A 16,392-nucleotide genomic window follows, 5' to 3' on the forward strand; every position below is an offset into this window, starting at 1 on the left:
CGTAAGGAGAAGGGGGGGGGTTGACTTTGATTTGGTAAGGGGACTTGAGGGGAAGTGGGGGTGGGGAGTATAATCCTGTCTGCCGGCATTAGCACAGGATTGAACGATGCACAGGATTAAACCACTACGTTCAAATGAGTCACACTAAACACCACCCTGAGACGTCCATGGGGGGAGGGGGTGGAGAGGGGAGGGGCTTTGGGAGGAGGGAAGGGAAGGAAGGGCATTTTCCTTCAATCGTCAAAAAAGCTGTGCCAGTGTTCGTGCCTCCATTTAATTTCCGCACACATTTTACAACTAAAATGCAATAAGCTCTCGAATCTCTATGCTTGGTGTAGGCTTAATGGTTAGGGTGGTGGGCTTTGGATCCTTGGGTCCTGAGTTAAAATCCCACTCAGCTGTTGAATTAATACCAGGTGGAGTTAACTCAGCCTATCATCCTTTCGAGGTCGGCAAAATGAGTGCCAGCATGCTGCAATACTGTGTCAGAGTGGCAACCCATCCAGTATTGTGCCTAATAGCCAAGGCGACTGCAGAAGCAGCACCAATGCTCTGCACAGAGTATGGGCCCAATCTCCTCCTCCTCTCAAATCTCTCAATGAATTTCAAAATTCAAACTGCAGAATGGATCCCCAGCAGCAGCTCCAACTGCCAAAAAAGTGTTCATCTGTCCAATCCGCACCTTTCCTGACACCTTTCTCTTCTCGACCTTCGAAAAGTTGTATGGTGGTGGAGGGCCTTTGGGAAGAGGTTTGTGTGAGTGGAGGGGAAGGGATAGCAGCGCGAGGGGAGGGGAAGGTAGCATGAGGGGAGATGAAGGGAATGCAGCATGAGAGGAAGGGAAGGCAGCATAATGGGGCTTTACGGAGCAATAAAATGTGCCCAAACAGAAACATTTCTTTTTAACTGCCGGATTCTACATAAAACCAGGTGAGAGCATTTAAAACCCTTGCTATCTACCTGGCAAAGGCCTGCCTGCATGCATGCATGCATGCATGCTCGCCCATACAGTGACCTTTGCATCCCTCCGGTCGGCTCACTCCAAATCAGATTCGTACATGCTACACTCTGGGGAAGCTGTTTAAATTCAAAACTAAACTGTTAGTCCATAACAGCCCCCCATATGCATTCCTCCAACCTCCTCACAGTCCATGCTAACCGTGCACGCGCACCGGTAATATACTCATTCTTTCATTCGCACACATGCACGGATTCTCACCATCACACTCAACTTTCCCCACACCCACACTGCACATCCCGCGTGGCTTCGGTGCCACAGCACATCTGCTCCCTGTGTGCCAAAGCACATGGTTCCTGAAATGACCCTGTAACCTCCAGCACAGTGCCAAGCACCATGGGCCCAGGTGGAATTTACCGTACACATGTAAATAAGCATGCAGGCACATACACACACTCCCCATGGAGAGCCCTTTACAAAGCCCAATCTACCCATTTGTACCATGGCCACGTGTGCTGTCGATGTCCCTCTTCATGCAAGCAGCAACTGCCGATGCACCTCGCTTCCTGCTGCATGAATGTGCTCTCTTGTGGGGTCACTTGTCCTCTCCTGTGGGGTCAGCATACCCTGCATGCATTCTCCCCCATATGTGCCCCAATTTTCTCCTTGTCGGAATTCCAAACACAAGGTTTGATTTGACATTGAAGGTTTTTTAAAATTGGTATATTAATATAACTATATGAAGGGAAAGCAGTGTGAGGGGAGGGCAAGGGAAGACAGTGGGTGGGCAAGGAAAGACAGTGGGAGGGGAAGGGAAGGCAGTGTGAGGGGAGGGGGAGGGAAGGCAGTGTGAGGGGAGGAGGAGGGAAGGTGACAGGGGAAGGAAAGACAGCGGGTGGGCAAGGGAAGGCAGTGTGAGGGGAGGGGAGGGAAGGCAGTGTGAGGGCAGGCGGAGGGAAGGCAGTGTGAGGGGAGGGAGAGGGAAGGCAGTGTGAGGGGAGGAGGAGGGAAGGTGGCATGAGGGGAAGGGAAGGTAGCATAAGGGGAAGGGAAGGCAGCATGAGGTGAGAGGAGAGCAACATGAGGGGAGGAGAAGGAAAGGCAATGTGAGGGGAAGGGAAGGCACAATACTGGGGTGACATATAACTACATTATTATAATGAAAGCAGATCGCAGAAAGAGGTGAAAAATGCGATCTCGTGTGATTAAAAACCCTAATTCACAACACTTTCAGTGGACGAACCAGATAACAAGAACTGTGTGCGTCATACCGCTATCAACTGTAGGGGGTTTGCCAAATGGCTTAAGCACTCAACCAAGCACTCCAATGAAATGGTTAATAAGGAGCAGGCTTAGCAAGCGATTCGCGATTGGTCGTACTAACCACCACCCAGAGATGCCCTGAGTGTCAAGCAATGTCCGAATTGGACAAATGAACACCCCTTCAGCAGTGGGAACTACTGCTAAGGTTAACTCCTCAGGCCAAACCCTGAAATTCGGCTCACTCTAAGAGATTCTCAATTTTATCGCATTTGCAGAAATTAAATAAAGGCATGAACACCATTGTCTCTTGGCATCAATAAGCATTGCTATGTATCCAGCAATTCCTTGGTATGAAGATGAGCAATCAGCGATGTATACAGCGATTCGTAGATCTGAAGCTTTATCATACAGAACTGGTGTAAGGCAAGGCATATTTGAGCTGAGTGGACAAAATCGCTGATTAAGACCCCCCGAGCTCAGCGAACTGAATGCAGGCTCACCAATGGTAAGGCTGTTTCTGTTTTTACCATAAATTATCGTGAAAGGGGTGTTTAAGTTTACCAAAACACCAAGTTTTCATTCATGCACTCCCTTGGAGTTCCCTTCATGTGCATACAAAATTTCAGGCCACTAGGTTTCATGGTTTTGGAGTTATGGTGGAGACACACATACTGACATGCACTGACATTTATTATCTATCTATAATTCCAGCAGTGTGTGTGTGTGTGTGTGTGTGTGTGTGTGTGTGTGTGTGTGTGTGTGTGTGTGTGTGTGTGTGTGTGTGTGTGTGTGTGTGTGTGTGTGTGTGTGTGTGTGTGTGTGTGTGTGTGTGTGTGTGTGTGTGTGTGTGTGTGTGTGTGTGTGTGTGTGTGTCTGTGACCTGGTCCGATCTAATTGAAACTTGCCAGATATATTGCTGGGGACCTGAGGATGTGCCTTTTCAAGGTTTGATATTAATCGGACAAGTGCTTCCCAAGTTATGGCCATTTATTTACCAAACCAATGACAATACACGTTGTTGCGTGACTGATGGGGAAGGGAAGCTCAGCCGCGTTCCCCATTACGGGTTACAACGTACGGGCTTCCGGATAATGATGACTTCGTGTATACTCTGTGTGTGTAAATATCACAGCAGTTGTTACTTCAATGCAAGCGATAATTTGTGGATTGCATGTGAACATTCCATTTGGGCACGCACTACTTCCGCATAGTGATGACTTCCTGTATTCTAATAATTTCTCGATTTCTTATGCGCATTTATAGATAAACACAATGCCCCAATCCAGTCGTTGTTTACGAGAGCGAAGGAATGACCTGTGTAGTTGTTGTTTCTGGCACGCAGTTTGAAAGTTTTTTTTTTTTGTTGCATGTACGGCCATGCACGTACGGGCATATGAGAGCGAAGGAACGGCCTGTGTAGTTGTTTCTGGCATGCGGTTTGAAAGTTTTTTTTGTTTTGTTTTGTTTTGTTTGCACCTACGGGCATGCACGAGTTATAGATGAATAGTGAGAATTCAGATTGTTTTTCCATTCAATCTCGTGGAACGTATTTTCCAATGTGTACAATTTGTATATCACCGTGCATTTGTTTTTCGTTTAATCCGAGTCCTTGGCAAAATCGGCTTTATCCTGTGCTTCCTGACAGCTCATCTCTTTGCATGCATCATTTCAACTCTCGGTGGAGCAAGCTTTGTGTTTTACACTGACATGTCATGCTGATGAGGTCTTAAGGTCAAAATGCATGTTCAAAACTGATGCTGGAATTATTCTTCTTCGCTGTCACACTTCTTTGAGATTTTTGTTCTTAGTAAATTACCTGAATATATATATATATATATATATATATATATATATATATATATATTCTCTCTCTCTCTCTTTCTCTCTTTCTCTCTTTCTCTGTCTGTCTCTCTCTCTATCTCTCTCTCTCTCTCTCTCTCTCTCTCTCTCTCTCTCTCTCTCTCTCTCTCTCTTTCTCTCTCTCTCTCTCTCTCTCTCTCTCTCTCTCTCTCTCTCTCTCTCTCTCTCTCTCTCTCTCTCTCTCTCTCTCTCTTTCTCTCTTTCTCTCTTTCTCTCTTTCTCTCTTTCTCTCTTTCTCTCTTTCTCTCTTTCTCTCTTTCTCTCTTTCTCTCTTTCTCTCTTTCTCTCTTTCTCTCTTTCTCTCTTTCTCTCTTTCTCTCTCACTTGATTGGTGAAGTCGACTAAAAATGACTGCCTCCATTATGGTTCATCTTTTCATTGATTTGTCCAACCAAATGTCACTGATGATGAGATACTTTACACAAATGAGGCATTGACTCGAAGCACTCTTCACGTCATGTGAGATTATTAAACATAAGCAGACAGGAACTTCTTAAGTTTAATATATTTTAACATATTCCGGTCGCAGTGTCGATTGTTAAATATAAATGATAACCTCTGATCTTAGGCACCCACCCCATATGAGACAGCCTGCTCGAAATAATCATGTTTAGCTTTTAATCTAAATTCCAGCATGAGTGTCAGTGTGACCTTTACGCCATCCCATCAAGTCAAAAGCCAGTAAAATTGTACTCTTACAGCTACATCAACAAGAAAAAAAATGTGAACACGATTATAATTCCTCACATCATCTCAGGCTGAACTGCATCAACAATGGATGGGTTTAACTGTGATACATAAAGAGAAATGAATGAGTTTGAGTTAAGACTATTAAATGAGTCCCCTGATTAAAAAAAAAAAAAACAGAACAGCCATTCTAAGATAATATTGCTTGTATATAAGTGCCAACATGTGACCTTCAATAGACCCAGCCACAAATGTAAAGCAGCTCTCTGTGAAAGCAAATGTTTAAGAGTGTGTTTACTTAACTTGTATACCAACTCAGTTTTATATGTAGCTCTTGTAGAATGTCAATTTTCCTCTTCCTGTTATATTTTCAGAGGAGTTTCGCCATCTCTGCCTTGGTGGCTTGCCATTTGCACCGGGCCCTGGTACAGCCAGTTTTGGTGGACCCATCGTTCCATATGGACCAGCCACTGGCAGTCTGCCTTACAGTCCTGGAGGTCCCTTTGGCCCAGCAATTCCTTTTGGACCTGGTGGTGCTCGACCAGGTTCAGGACCAAGCTCGTTTGGACCAGGAATTGGAGGGGGTCCTCTGCGGGGTGAGTTGTGTTTTGTTTCGACCATTTTATCGAAGGAAATATTCCACATCACTGTTATATGTTGAAGCAATGATCGCTTATGTCAGATCAGGACCGTAAGACTGAAATGCTGCAGAAGCCAGCACGGCAAAGATCTAAAATGTTAGCAAAGCTTTGAAATGACGCACAAATACATATTATTAGACCAACAGAAGAATGGTGGCAAAGCTGGGATGACAACTGAGACACCATATTGTAATTTTTCCTCTCATGATCACTGCAGTTTGAAGATATTTTGAAAAGTATTGAACATAAGAAGTTCTGACCTTCTTGTGCGACAATGGAGGATAACCGACCTCCAAAGATTAAGCTAAATGTCTGACAAACAGGGAAAGAAAAGTTATAAAGTTTCACTGTACTCCTTGACTGAGTGACCTTTAGACAGCACTAAAAAAAAGTTGTGGACCTGCTGTTTAGAGAGGTTTTATAAGCAAAAATCCAGCAGTGAAGTTGACTGCTGCTACGACGTATTTTAACAGCCACTATTATTCATACCTTTTGTAGGGTTGACCGGGGAAAGTTTTTGTTGGGACAAGCTGGCTGGGTCTGACATTCGACTCAGGTGAATTTGAACCACTCTCAAATGTTAAAATGAAAGACAAGCTGATCAAAACAAACAGGAGACTCAAGCCTGAGCCTTTTATATACTAAATAAGTAACAAAGATTACTTCCTGACTCGTATCACAGATGGCATTTGTTGCATCATCGAGTTGTATATCAACAGAATGTTCACACAGGAAATCAAAGTTACATATTGTTTTATGTGTATAGAGCTCTATCCTTTGTCCCTTGAGATGATCTTTGTAATTTTACTTGGTGTGATGCAACATAAAGTTGTTTGACAGAAAGAGACCGGAGAGTGGACCACATGGACCCACTTTTAGGCTGACTCTTGTTGCACGGATAGGCCACGGTTATTCTACTGGCCCTCAGCCATTTTCAGCCTCACTCACCTAGCTTTATGCTGCCAGACCAAACTCCAGACGTCCGGGTGCAAGCGGTAATTGTTTCTGCGTGTTAACCGCTTGGCAGCTGGAAATCGTTAGCCTGTCCGTGACAGAGCACACTGAACTTCGATTACGTCATCCACAACGATGCTGGGCAGCCTTGGTGGCATGTCTTTGCTCTCAGCTCTTGCTGAAGGCGGTCAAGGTCCAAACATTGCAAGATGCCTTGAATGTTGTAACTGATTTGGAAGGAGTGATAGGTTGGTCTTTTGGTGTTGTACTATTATATGGCTCATGCTTGTAACCTAAATCGCCTGGGAAATCCATTCTTTTTAACTTGACATGGTATTCAGAGTATGTACACAAGAAATGGACTTGATGCCAACTCCTGTTACATTCACAAAGAAAACGTTTTTGGGCTTCATTAAGCCCAATGCTTGGAACTTGAGAAAATAAACATGCATCTTGCTTGAACTGCAGCTTAATCCTGGATTGCCAGATGATTACATGCAGGGATCATGGAGGCTTACGGAATCCTTTCAACTGGACTTTCTGCTGGAATCAGATATCTGGTCTGGAGTTGGCTTCAATTTATGCTGTTTCATCAACTTTGTCTGTCCAATTATATTCCAAGCACCTCATTCTAGGGTTGTGCAGTTGTCTTCATTGCCATGACATCATTATCATTGTGAAAGCCGAAGACCAGAAGGTCTTGCATAACTTCTGTGGCCTTAGAACTGGTGCAAATATCAAACATACGACTGATGCAGTGATACTCCCAGTATTTTACCACAAATGCAAACATCTGCTTGGTGTGTCAACCAATCATTGACTGCATGTTAAGAGGGTCTATGTGGGGGTATTCAAAAAGTTTTATGAATGAGGTACTCACAATAGTCCAAGGCATATCGACAAAAACCTACCGCTGGATGTATATACATATATATATATATCCGACCGTAACATCCATAACAGAAATATATATATATATATATATATATATATATATATATATATATATATTCATATATATATATATATATTCATATATATATATATATATATTCATATATATTCATATATATATATATATATATATATATATATATATATATATATATATGAATGCGAATTGTGGAAATTCGCAAACCACCATTCAGGACCCGTAGGTGAGATATCTCTTAAGTACATGTGTAGTTAGCCCAAACCCGTTGTCTCGAATGAATTTATGCGATTCATTCGGGCTGCGACGCTTTGAGATAGCCGTTTTTCTGTTCTATCTTTATTTTGAACCAACCACGTCTCAACCGCCATCACACAACAACCACCTTAACCACCACGCCAGCCATCGTCACCAACTATAACCATGCTCCAACCCTCAGACAACAACAACAACAACAACGCCAACAGCCACGACCTTTACCTTCACAACTCAATCCCGCAAACATCGCTTCACCGTCATTCCCAAACGGCACCATAACCATCAAACCACCACCGAAAACTCTCCACCACCCTTACCTCTCTCCTTCTACGGCCATTCCCGCACCACCTGTGAACACTGAGCGTCGGGCTGTCTTGGGCCCGTTCAGCGATACGCACCGAGCCGCGAGCGCAAATAGCGGCCTTTCCGAGGAAAATTCGGATCACAAACGCCACACGCCCACTTCCCCTCCGTCCAATTAGCAAGCGCGGGGCAGCTTGGCCCCGCCTCCAGGCGCGTCTGTGTGAAATCGATATATGCAAATTCTAGGATCAGGGGAGGTTCACGCCCCAGTTTCCTCCGACCAATGGGCGAGCGTGGCTCCGCCACCGAGGTCATCCTGATCCAAATATTTGCATATTAGCTGCTCCTACTGGCCTATAAGAATGCGAGCGCAAGGCGAATGAAGTCAGTCGAGTCGGGTGGCGAAGTGATCGGTGTGGCAGGAAGAGTCGAGTCGGGTGGCAAAGTCATCGGTGTGTCATCGAGTTGGGTTCTGGAGTCGGCTGAGAAGATTTGCGGGAAGAGGCAAAGGAGCTCGGGTCCGAGGCGAGAAGGACGGCGGTCAGCGACTAGGTCGCGGTGTGGGATCGCTCGTCGCGGGACCCAAGCCAGCCAGCCAATCTCCCTCCTCCAGGGCATCAACAATTCCCCCTTTCCCCCGCGCTGAGATAGTGCAAAAAGGGGGCCCCGTTCCCACCCCACGGTAGGCGACGAGGGATTCGCAAGGATCGAAGCGCTGGATACGATGCTTTTCATTCTGACCGATCCACCGACGAAGATTCATTGCCAAGACGTATTGGTTCACATACAATTGTTCCTCTGCCTGGCAGGATTTTTCCTATTGTGTATTTTGCCAACTGGCACTCCTCATAAAAAATGACGGTAAATAGACACCCTATTTTTGAAGGACTACCATTTGAAAAATAATCGCTTTGCTGGTTTGTGCTGTGGAGCCTCGCGTTACACACACACACACACACACACACACACACACACACACACACACACGGAAAACCCGATAAACTTCTCTCAATGCTCTTGTTTGACCACACCTCCTGAGCCACACAATATTTTTCATAAGCCACGCCCCTTTCCTACGCCACTCCCACTTTCTTACGCCACTCCCACTTTTCTTAAACCACATCCACTTTCCCTAAGCTCCTCCCACTTTCCTAAACTCCTCATAAAAAATGACAGTAAATAGACACCCGATTTTTGAAGGACAACCATTTTAAAAATAAAACCTCAATCAAAAATTTGCTCGAGTAAAATTTTCTAAATATCTCGAAGTGTTTTATTCCGAAGTCTCGTTTCTCTCCATTCAAAACTGAAGGACAAGTATTGAAAATACTGTACGCGGTTTTTCGGCCGCTGCACAGCAACGGGTGGTTGATAGGCAACGAAATTCAAACGCGCACATTCCCAGTATATTGTTACGAATTTGGAATTTGATTGCACACAACATACAGGTTCCTTTAGTCAGCTATGTCGATAAGTGCTTGTTCCCTAGATAGCTCACCTTCCATTGTTTAAATTTTCAGAAATCGATTATATGCACTGCGGATCGATTTAATAGTTAGGGAACGAACAATGGAGACATCCCTCCCCCTCTTCTGCGAAGAGGAAGAAGAACCCTGCCGACCCATGACTCATGATGTCAACAACTCCCTCCCACCCTTGGATGAGCGGGGGATGGAGCACGAGGGCATGAGTCATGAGTCACGCCGGGAGCAGGAGAAGGATAAGAAGAGATCTTTTATTTGTTCGTGTTCAGAGTTGAGTAGAAAGCTTTTTGCTTCGGCAGAGAGTAGTCGTTCAGCAGACCGTCGAGTCCTGGTTGGCTTGCGTTAGGGTTGAGGTCTTCGGACGCTTTTTGCTTCGGCTGGCTCAGTGAGCTTCGGCTGAGGCCTGGCTCGGGAGGAGGCTTTTTGGAGGCATTTTGATTTGGTGGTTCAGTGAGCTTCGGCTTCTGCTTGGCTCGGGAGAGCTTTTTTTTGCTTCGAGCTGCTTTGCTTGGAGGAGAGTTGAGCTGGTCGCTCGGCTCAAGATGCGAGTGGTGGCTTCTTCTTCTTCTTGGTTCGTGGAGCTCTTTGTTCTCCACTTTGGTTCCCGGCTTGGTGCGACTCATCGACCTCTTCTTGGAGGTGGTTTCTTAGGGGAAGTGGCGCATCGACGGGAAGGATGGGCGCATCGACGGGAAGGATCGGCGCCTCGTCTCACCAGCACATGTTGAGAAGCGCGGGAGGATTCGCCGGAGATCCGGAAGGATTGCAGCTCACGGCGATTGGATCCAGCTCGCTCTCGCTGGAGCCTGGGTCCGAACAACTTGAAGACCACACGAGGTGAAGAGGTTCGAGATAGGTTCTGGGTTTCAGCTCACCACCTGTCCTCCGAGCTGGAGTTCGTTATTAAAGGCCTCTGCCACCATTTCTTGTGTGTGTGCGTATGTGTGTCCGTGGGCCCGTCTAACAAGTAGAAAACTGTTAAGTGCTTTATTCACTGTATTCGGTATAGTTCTGCTCTTTTGTGTTCAGTCCCCATCCCCGTCCCATCCCCATTCCTCTCCCTTCCACAGTTCACCTAATGTGTCTGTTCCCCACTGTTTTGTCCCTTCCCCTCCCGCCCCTCTTGTCTCATGCCTCCTTGCTGTGAGTTGTGTGTTAGCTCTCATACGAGCCTCGACCAAGGTATACAAAAAAAAAAAAAAAAAAAAAAGTAGTTCCCCATTATTACTGTATAAATAAACCGCAATTGTTAAATGTATCAGCTCCTTTTGTGTTTCTTTCATTGGCTCGACATGACGCGTGTTTGAGCATTAGTGTTCGTAACTTGTTCATTTGGTCCGGCCCGACTTTGGTAATTCTGCTCAGTTACGCCGGATCCGAGTCGGCGATAGCGACTTGATTCGGACAAAGTTGGCCGAGGGTAAACTTCGCTGATAGTCGGATCACGTGGGTACTTAGGTAAATTGAAAAGTTGGCAATTGACCCTACCACACGTGGTCTATCCATTGGCGAACTTCGGTCCAGTCAGGACCCATCCGCTCCGGACTTATTCAGGGCGATGACCTTTACATTGCGGGCGATCGGTCGAGAAGGCTCGCGGCTCCATCTTGCGGTAATGCTCCCAGTCGACCCCCCCCCCTCCCCCCCAGCACCGTAACAAAATATATATATATATATATATATAGGATTCGCTATATATGCTAGATATCCCTTCTTGTCGGGTTTTCCGTGTCCGTGTGCGTGTGCGTGTGCGTGTGCGTGTGCATGTGCGTGGTGTGGAAGGCTTCCACACCGAGTGTGGAAGGAACAGATTGTGCGAGGGAAACAGCGTGTGTGGTTTAGAAGTGTGTGAGAGAAACACCGAGGGTGGAAGGAACACCGCCGTGTGTGAGAGAGACCGCGTGTGTGAGAGCGCTGTCTGTGAGGGAGATGGCGGTTGGCATGCGCGAACATGCAACCACATGTCCTAGTGTCATGGTGAGGTGTGTGAGCGTCTTGGCACGTGGAAGTTTGTGCGCGAGAGTGCGACGACGATGGTGCCTGACGGTGGACAAAGGCTGAGTAGCGGCCGAAGTTGCATTGGGGACAGTGCCGGGTTTGCACGGCAGCGCGCGCGGGGTCCGTGCTGTGGTACGCATGAGGCCGCCACGTGCGCGCCTGCGCGAGTGAAGCCCGGTCCCGAAACGCACGCGGTGGATTAGCCGATCCCGCGGACGGACAGAAGATAGGCTGGGTAATGGATTTGGACCGGATGGGTTCTCTAGGCGGGCATGTGTGTGAAGCTCCAACGAGCAGAGCACATGTGTTCGCGTGGGGAACCCCTCGAAACGTGAGGCTTGTTTTTGATGCGCTGGGTGACGTCGTGGCTGCAGGGTTGGAATCCGGCAGAAGGGAAATCCCTGCCGGATGGTACCGTCCGAGGAGGGACGAGATGCACGAACAGCTGCCATGATGTCACGGGGAAAAGAGCGCATGTTGCGAGTTTCCGCGCTGGTGTGCGCATGAAAAAATAAATGCAAGCCTCGCTTCGGGTGAACAGGATTCCCTGGGCAAGGGATGGAAGACCCCCCCCTGTCTGGGGGGGGGGCACAGGAAGTACGAGTTAGGGGGATGGGTTAATGATAGACCGGCTTCATGGGGACATGGGTTGTTCATCATGGAGCCCGTGGAATGGATTAGTTAGAGGGATTTCAGTTTAGATTTAGGAAATGGGAATTTTTTTGATTTTCGGAGACATGGACAGACTGGAAATGTGTAGTGGAGATGTAGCTAAGCTACGTAGAGTAAATGGAACGTGCATGAGTTTTAAGGGATGACGAGGGAGCATGAGTTAGTCAGGGGATTTAGTTAGAAGGATGGCAGTATAGAGTGTTGGTGAGTTGTGAAATGGAAAGTGTACCATGTGTGAGTATGGGACAGCGGGCCAAAGTGTGTGAGTGGAGCGAATATGGTATGCATGGTGCGATGACTGGTTGGGGGGAGGAGTGATTCCCACCCAAGTGACCCTGGGGTCAGATTAATGTTAGCTAGTGGGTTATTCGAATTTACTAACAGGAGGTCGTTTTGTTGGCGTCGAGAGAAGGCACGAAACCCGTTTGGAGGGGTGCAGGAGTTCATGGACCGGCTGGGAGCATGGCTGTGGAAAGGTGAGTTTTGTTTAGTGGGCACCCCGGGCACCGGACTAGTCGGCCAGAGTAGGCCAACGGCCCAAGAGGGGCCGGGATAGTGTAGTGGGCATGGGCGTCCCGTCAGAAATGGGACCCGTAGTGCCAGAATGCCAAGGGGGCAGTGTAGTGGGCACGGGCGACCCTCGGAAAGGGACCCGGGGCATCAACATGCCACGTGGGCATCGGAGGGGGGCAATGCCAGAGAGGGCACCCCCCCGCATTGTAGGGAGCAGCTCAGTTCGGAGGCAGCCTGCGGGCCTGGGGGTGCCATGGTTAGAGTTTGGCAGAGGGGGAGTTCCTGCCAGTTGAGCCACGCTGCCCAGCCAGGAAATTGTGCGAGGGCACGTGTGAAAATTTGAGGGCAAGGCCCAAATTTATAATGGACACCAACACAGGCGACGGGAATCATGGTTTTTAGAACTGATAGTATTAAAGTGTGAGGCGTTTTTGGAAAGCCCCGGGGTAGTTTCAGGTTAATGAATGTTTGGATAGATCGGAAATGTACCCCTTTGCACCATCCATCCCTTCGCTCGTTGTAGGCCGCTGGACCCACCTTGGTAGATCGCTGAACTCGAAGGAGGCTATTCTGAGGCTTCGTTGGGCCTCGAGACAGGACGCTAGTTTCTCCCTATTCCCCTCCAGAAAGGGAACGTAGGGATTGGGAGTAGGCTAGGCTGACAGGATAGGTTAGCCAGACAAAAACGACAAAGGGGGTTCGGGAAACAATTATAAAAGGGAAATAAAAATAATAAAAATAAAGAGGGCTAAATTTTGTTGTTTGGTGGCAAATTATGGGAGTGGGTATGGACAGAGACATGCAAAGGCGATAGAGTGGGGGGAGACAGTTGGCTAGGTCCGAGCCCGCCTTCAGAGCGGCCGGCACCACCGCACTCCCTTCGGACCTGATGCAACCACACCAGAGGCCGGGCAGCTTCACCTGCCGGCCTGTTGTGCTGCAGCCGCCTGTGCTTCATGGGCTTGCCTTGCCATGCCTAGTTTGCCTGCCTCTGCCATGACCCCATGCCTGCTAGCCCTTGTTTGCGTTTTCCCCTGTGTCCATCCATCACCATGTGCGCCAGGAACATCCAGTTTTGCAAGGACTGCCCTGCAAGCAGCCCGTGCATCCATCATGCTCATTTGTGTTTTGCGACCATCTCCATCCATTCCCCTGCATCAATGAACTTTGAAATGACTTTTACCTTCTCCCCTTTCACAGATCACAAGTCCTGGGCCATGGTTAAGTAATGGATAAGTTGAGTGAAAATTGTAAATATGTGGAACCTCACCTGCATGTTTGTTTTTGCGCCGGCAACTTGAGTTAAGTTGTCCGAATGCGTCTGTGAGAGTTTGTTTAGTTAGTTATGCAGCGCATTAGGTTATTTATTTTTGGGACACATAAAAAGAAATGTTGCACTCAGGGATCTGAAGGTAGAACGTACTTGGGGAAAACTTACACATGCTGGTCACACGAAAATTTGACGACTCAGGCCGAGTCTGTAAAAAGGGGAGGGGGGTCGTGTTACGAATTTGGAATTCGATTGCACACAACATACAGGTTCCTTTAGTCAGCTATGTCGATAAGTGCTTGTTGCCTAGAAAGCTTGCATTCCATTGTTTAAATTTTCAGAAATCGATTAGATGCGCTGCGGATCGATTTAATAGTTAGGGAAGGAAGAAAGGAGACATCCTTCCCCCTCTTCTGCGAAGAGGAAGAAGAACCCTGCCGTCCCGTGACTCATGATGTCAACAACTCCCTCCCACCTGTGGATGAACGGGGGATGGAGCACGAGGGCATGAGTCATGAGTCACGCCGGGAGCGGGGGAAGGGCAAGAGAAGGAGAAGAAGAGATCCTTTCTTTGTTCGTGTTCGGAGTTGAGTAGTAAGCTTTTTGCTTCAGCAGAGAGTAGTCGTTCAGCAGACCGTCGGGTCCTGCTTGGCTTGCGTTCGGGTTGAGGCCTTCGGAAGCTGTTTGCTTCGGCTGGCTCGGTGAGCTTCGGCTGAGGCCTGGCTCAGGAGGAGGCTTTTTGGAGGCTTTTTCCTTTGTTTGGTTCAGTGAGCTTCGGCTTCTGCTTGGCTCGGGAGAGCTTTTTTTTGCTTCGAGCTGCTTTGCTTGGAGGAGAATTGAGCTGGTCGCTCGGCTCGAGCTGCGAGTGGTGGCTTCTTCTTCTTCTTGGTTCGTGGAGCTCTTGATTCTCCATTTTGGTTCCCGGCTTGGTGCGTCTCATCGACCTCTTCTTGGAGGTGGTTCTTTGGGGGAAGTGGCGCATCGACGGGAAGGATGGGCGCATCGACGGGAAGGATCGGCGCCTCGTCTCACCAGCACATGTTGAGAAGCACGGGAGGATTCGCCGGAGATCCGGAAGGATTGCAGCTCACGGCGATTGGATCCAGCTCGCTCTCGCTGGAGCCTGGGTCCGAACAACTTGAAGACCACACGAGGTGAAGAGGTTCGAGATCGGCTCTGGGTTTCAGCTCACCTGTCCTCCGAGCTGGAGATCGTTATTAAAGGCCTCTGCCACCATTTCTTGTGTGTGTGTGTGTGCGTACGTGTGTCCGTGGGCCCGTCTAATAAGTAGGAAATTGTTAAGTGCTTTGTGTGCTGTAAATGTTTGCATTGCATTTCGTAGAGATGGTCGTAGTTCTTTTGTCATGCTTTTGTTGCTTGTATTATTGCAGACGTGTTTTGCCTTGTTTAATTGCATACATGCTTTATTATCATAAATGTCCTTGTGTGAATGTAAACCTGTTCGCTGCGTCCATTCCCTCATTGAACTGCCCGATCTTGCACTCGGAATATAGTTGGTTTTTAAATAGCCGGTAAAGTGATCGGGTCCAGCGGGACTGCGCGATAATACCCCGCTCGGTTATCCCAAAAGGAAGCGAGCTGCTGAAGCGGCTCGTTTCCAAGTGGTCCCGTTGAGGTACAATCTCTCGGTAACCTCCCCGCGCGAATAATTAGGTAAATCGAAGATTTGGCGATCGGAACCTGTAGCGCGGATAGAGTGCGGACAAGGTTGTGGTGTGGTTAAAAACACTCCCGTGGCTGGTTTCCGGCGTTGATCCGGAAAGCCGCGACTGGATTGTCCGTTCGGTGGGCGAAGCGACCACTATTGGTTAGACGTGGTCGTTCGCACGCCGACGGGCGGGAAACCGGAATAATATATTCCACATGTTGTCAAAGTTTCATCGAAATTGGTTCGCTGCTTCGTGCTCTGGAGCCTCGCGTTGCAGACACACACGCACATGCACACGCACACGCACACGCACACGCACACACACACACACACACACACACACACACACACACACACGGAAAACCCGACAAGAAGGGATATCTAGCATATATAGCGAATCCAATATATATGTATATATACATATATATATATATATATATATATATATATATTTTGTTACGGTGCTGGGGGGGAGGGGGGGGTCGACCGGGAGCATTACCGCAAGATGGAGCCGCGAGCCTTCTCGACCGATCGCCCGCAATGTAAAGGTCATCGCCCTGAATAAGTCCGGAGCGGATGGGTCCTGACTGGACCGAAGTTCGCCAATGGATAGACCACGTGTGGTAGGGTCAATTGCCAACTTTTCAATTTACCTAAGTACCCACGTGATCCGACTATCAGCGAAGTTTACCCTCGGCCGACTTTGTCCGAATCAAGTCGCTATCGCCGACTCGGATCCGGCGTAACTGAGCAGAGTTACCAAAGTCGGGCCGGACCAAATGAACAAGTTATGAACACTAATGCTCAAACACGCGTCATGTCGAGCCAATGAAAGAAACACAAAAGGAGCTGATACATTTAACAATTGCGTTTTATTTATACAGTAATAATGGGGAACTACTTTTTTTTTTTTTTTTTTGTATACCTTGGT

At 47.8% G+C, this 16,392-nt stretch overlaps 1 protein-coding gene across 1 annotated transcript in view; it reads left to right on the forward strand.

Moving 5' to 3' along the window:
• Positions 1-16,392, forward strand: part of LOC147030806 (fibrillin-2-like) — a 332,975-nt gene that overhangs the window by 131,356 nt on the left and 185,227 nt on the right. The window contains exon 10 of the mRNA XM_085875239.1: positions 5,143-5,364. Within this exon, the coding sequence (XP_085731365.1) occupies positions 5,143-5,364 (222 nt within the window). The remainder of the gene's footprint in view (positions 1-5,142; positions 5,365-16,392) is intronic.

The sequence above is a fragment of the Eptatretus burgeri genome, chromosome 3 (genome assembly GCF_056783735.1).
Source record: "Eptatretus burgeri isolate ZD-2024b chromosome 3, Ebu_testis_v1, whole genome shotgun sequence".
Lineage (NCBI taxonomy): Eukaryota > Metazoa > Chordata > Myxini > Myxiniformes > Myxinidae > Eptatretus > Eptatretus burgeri.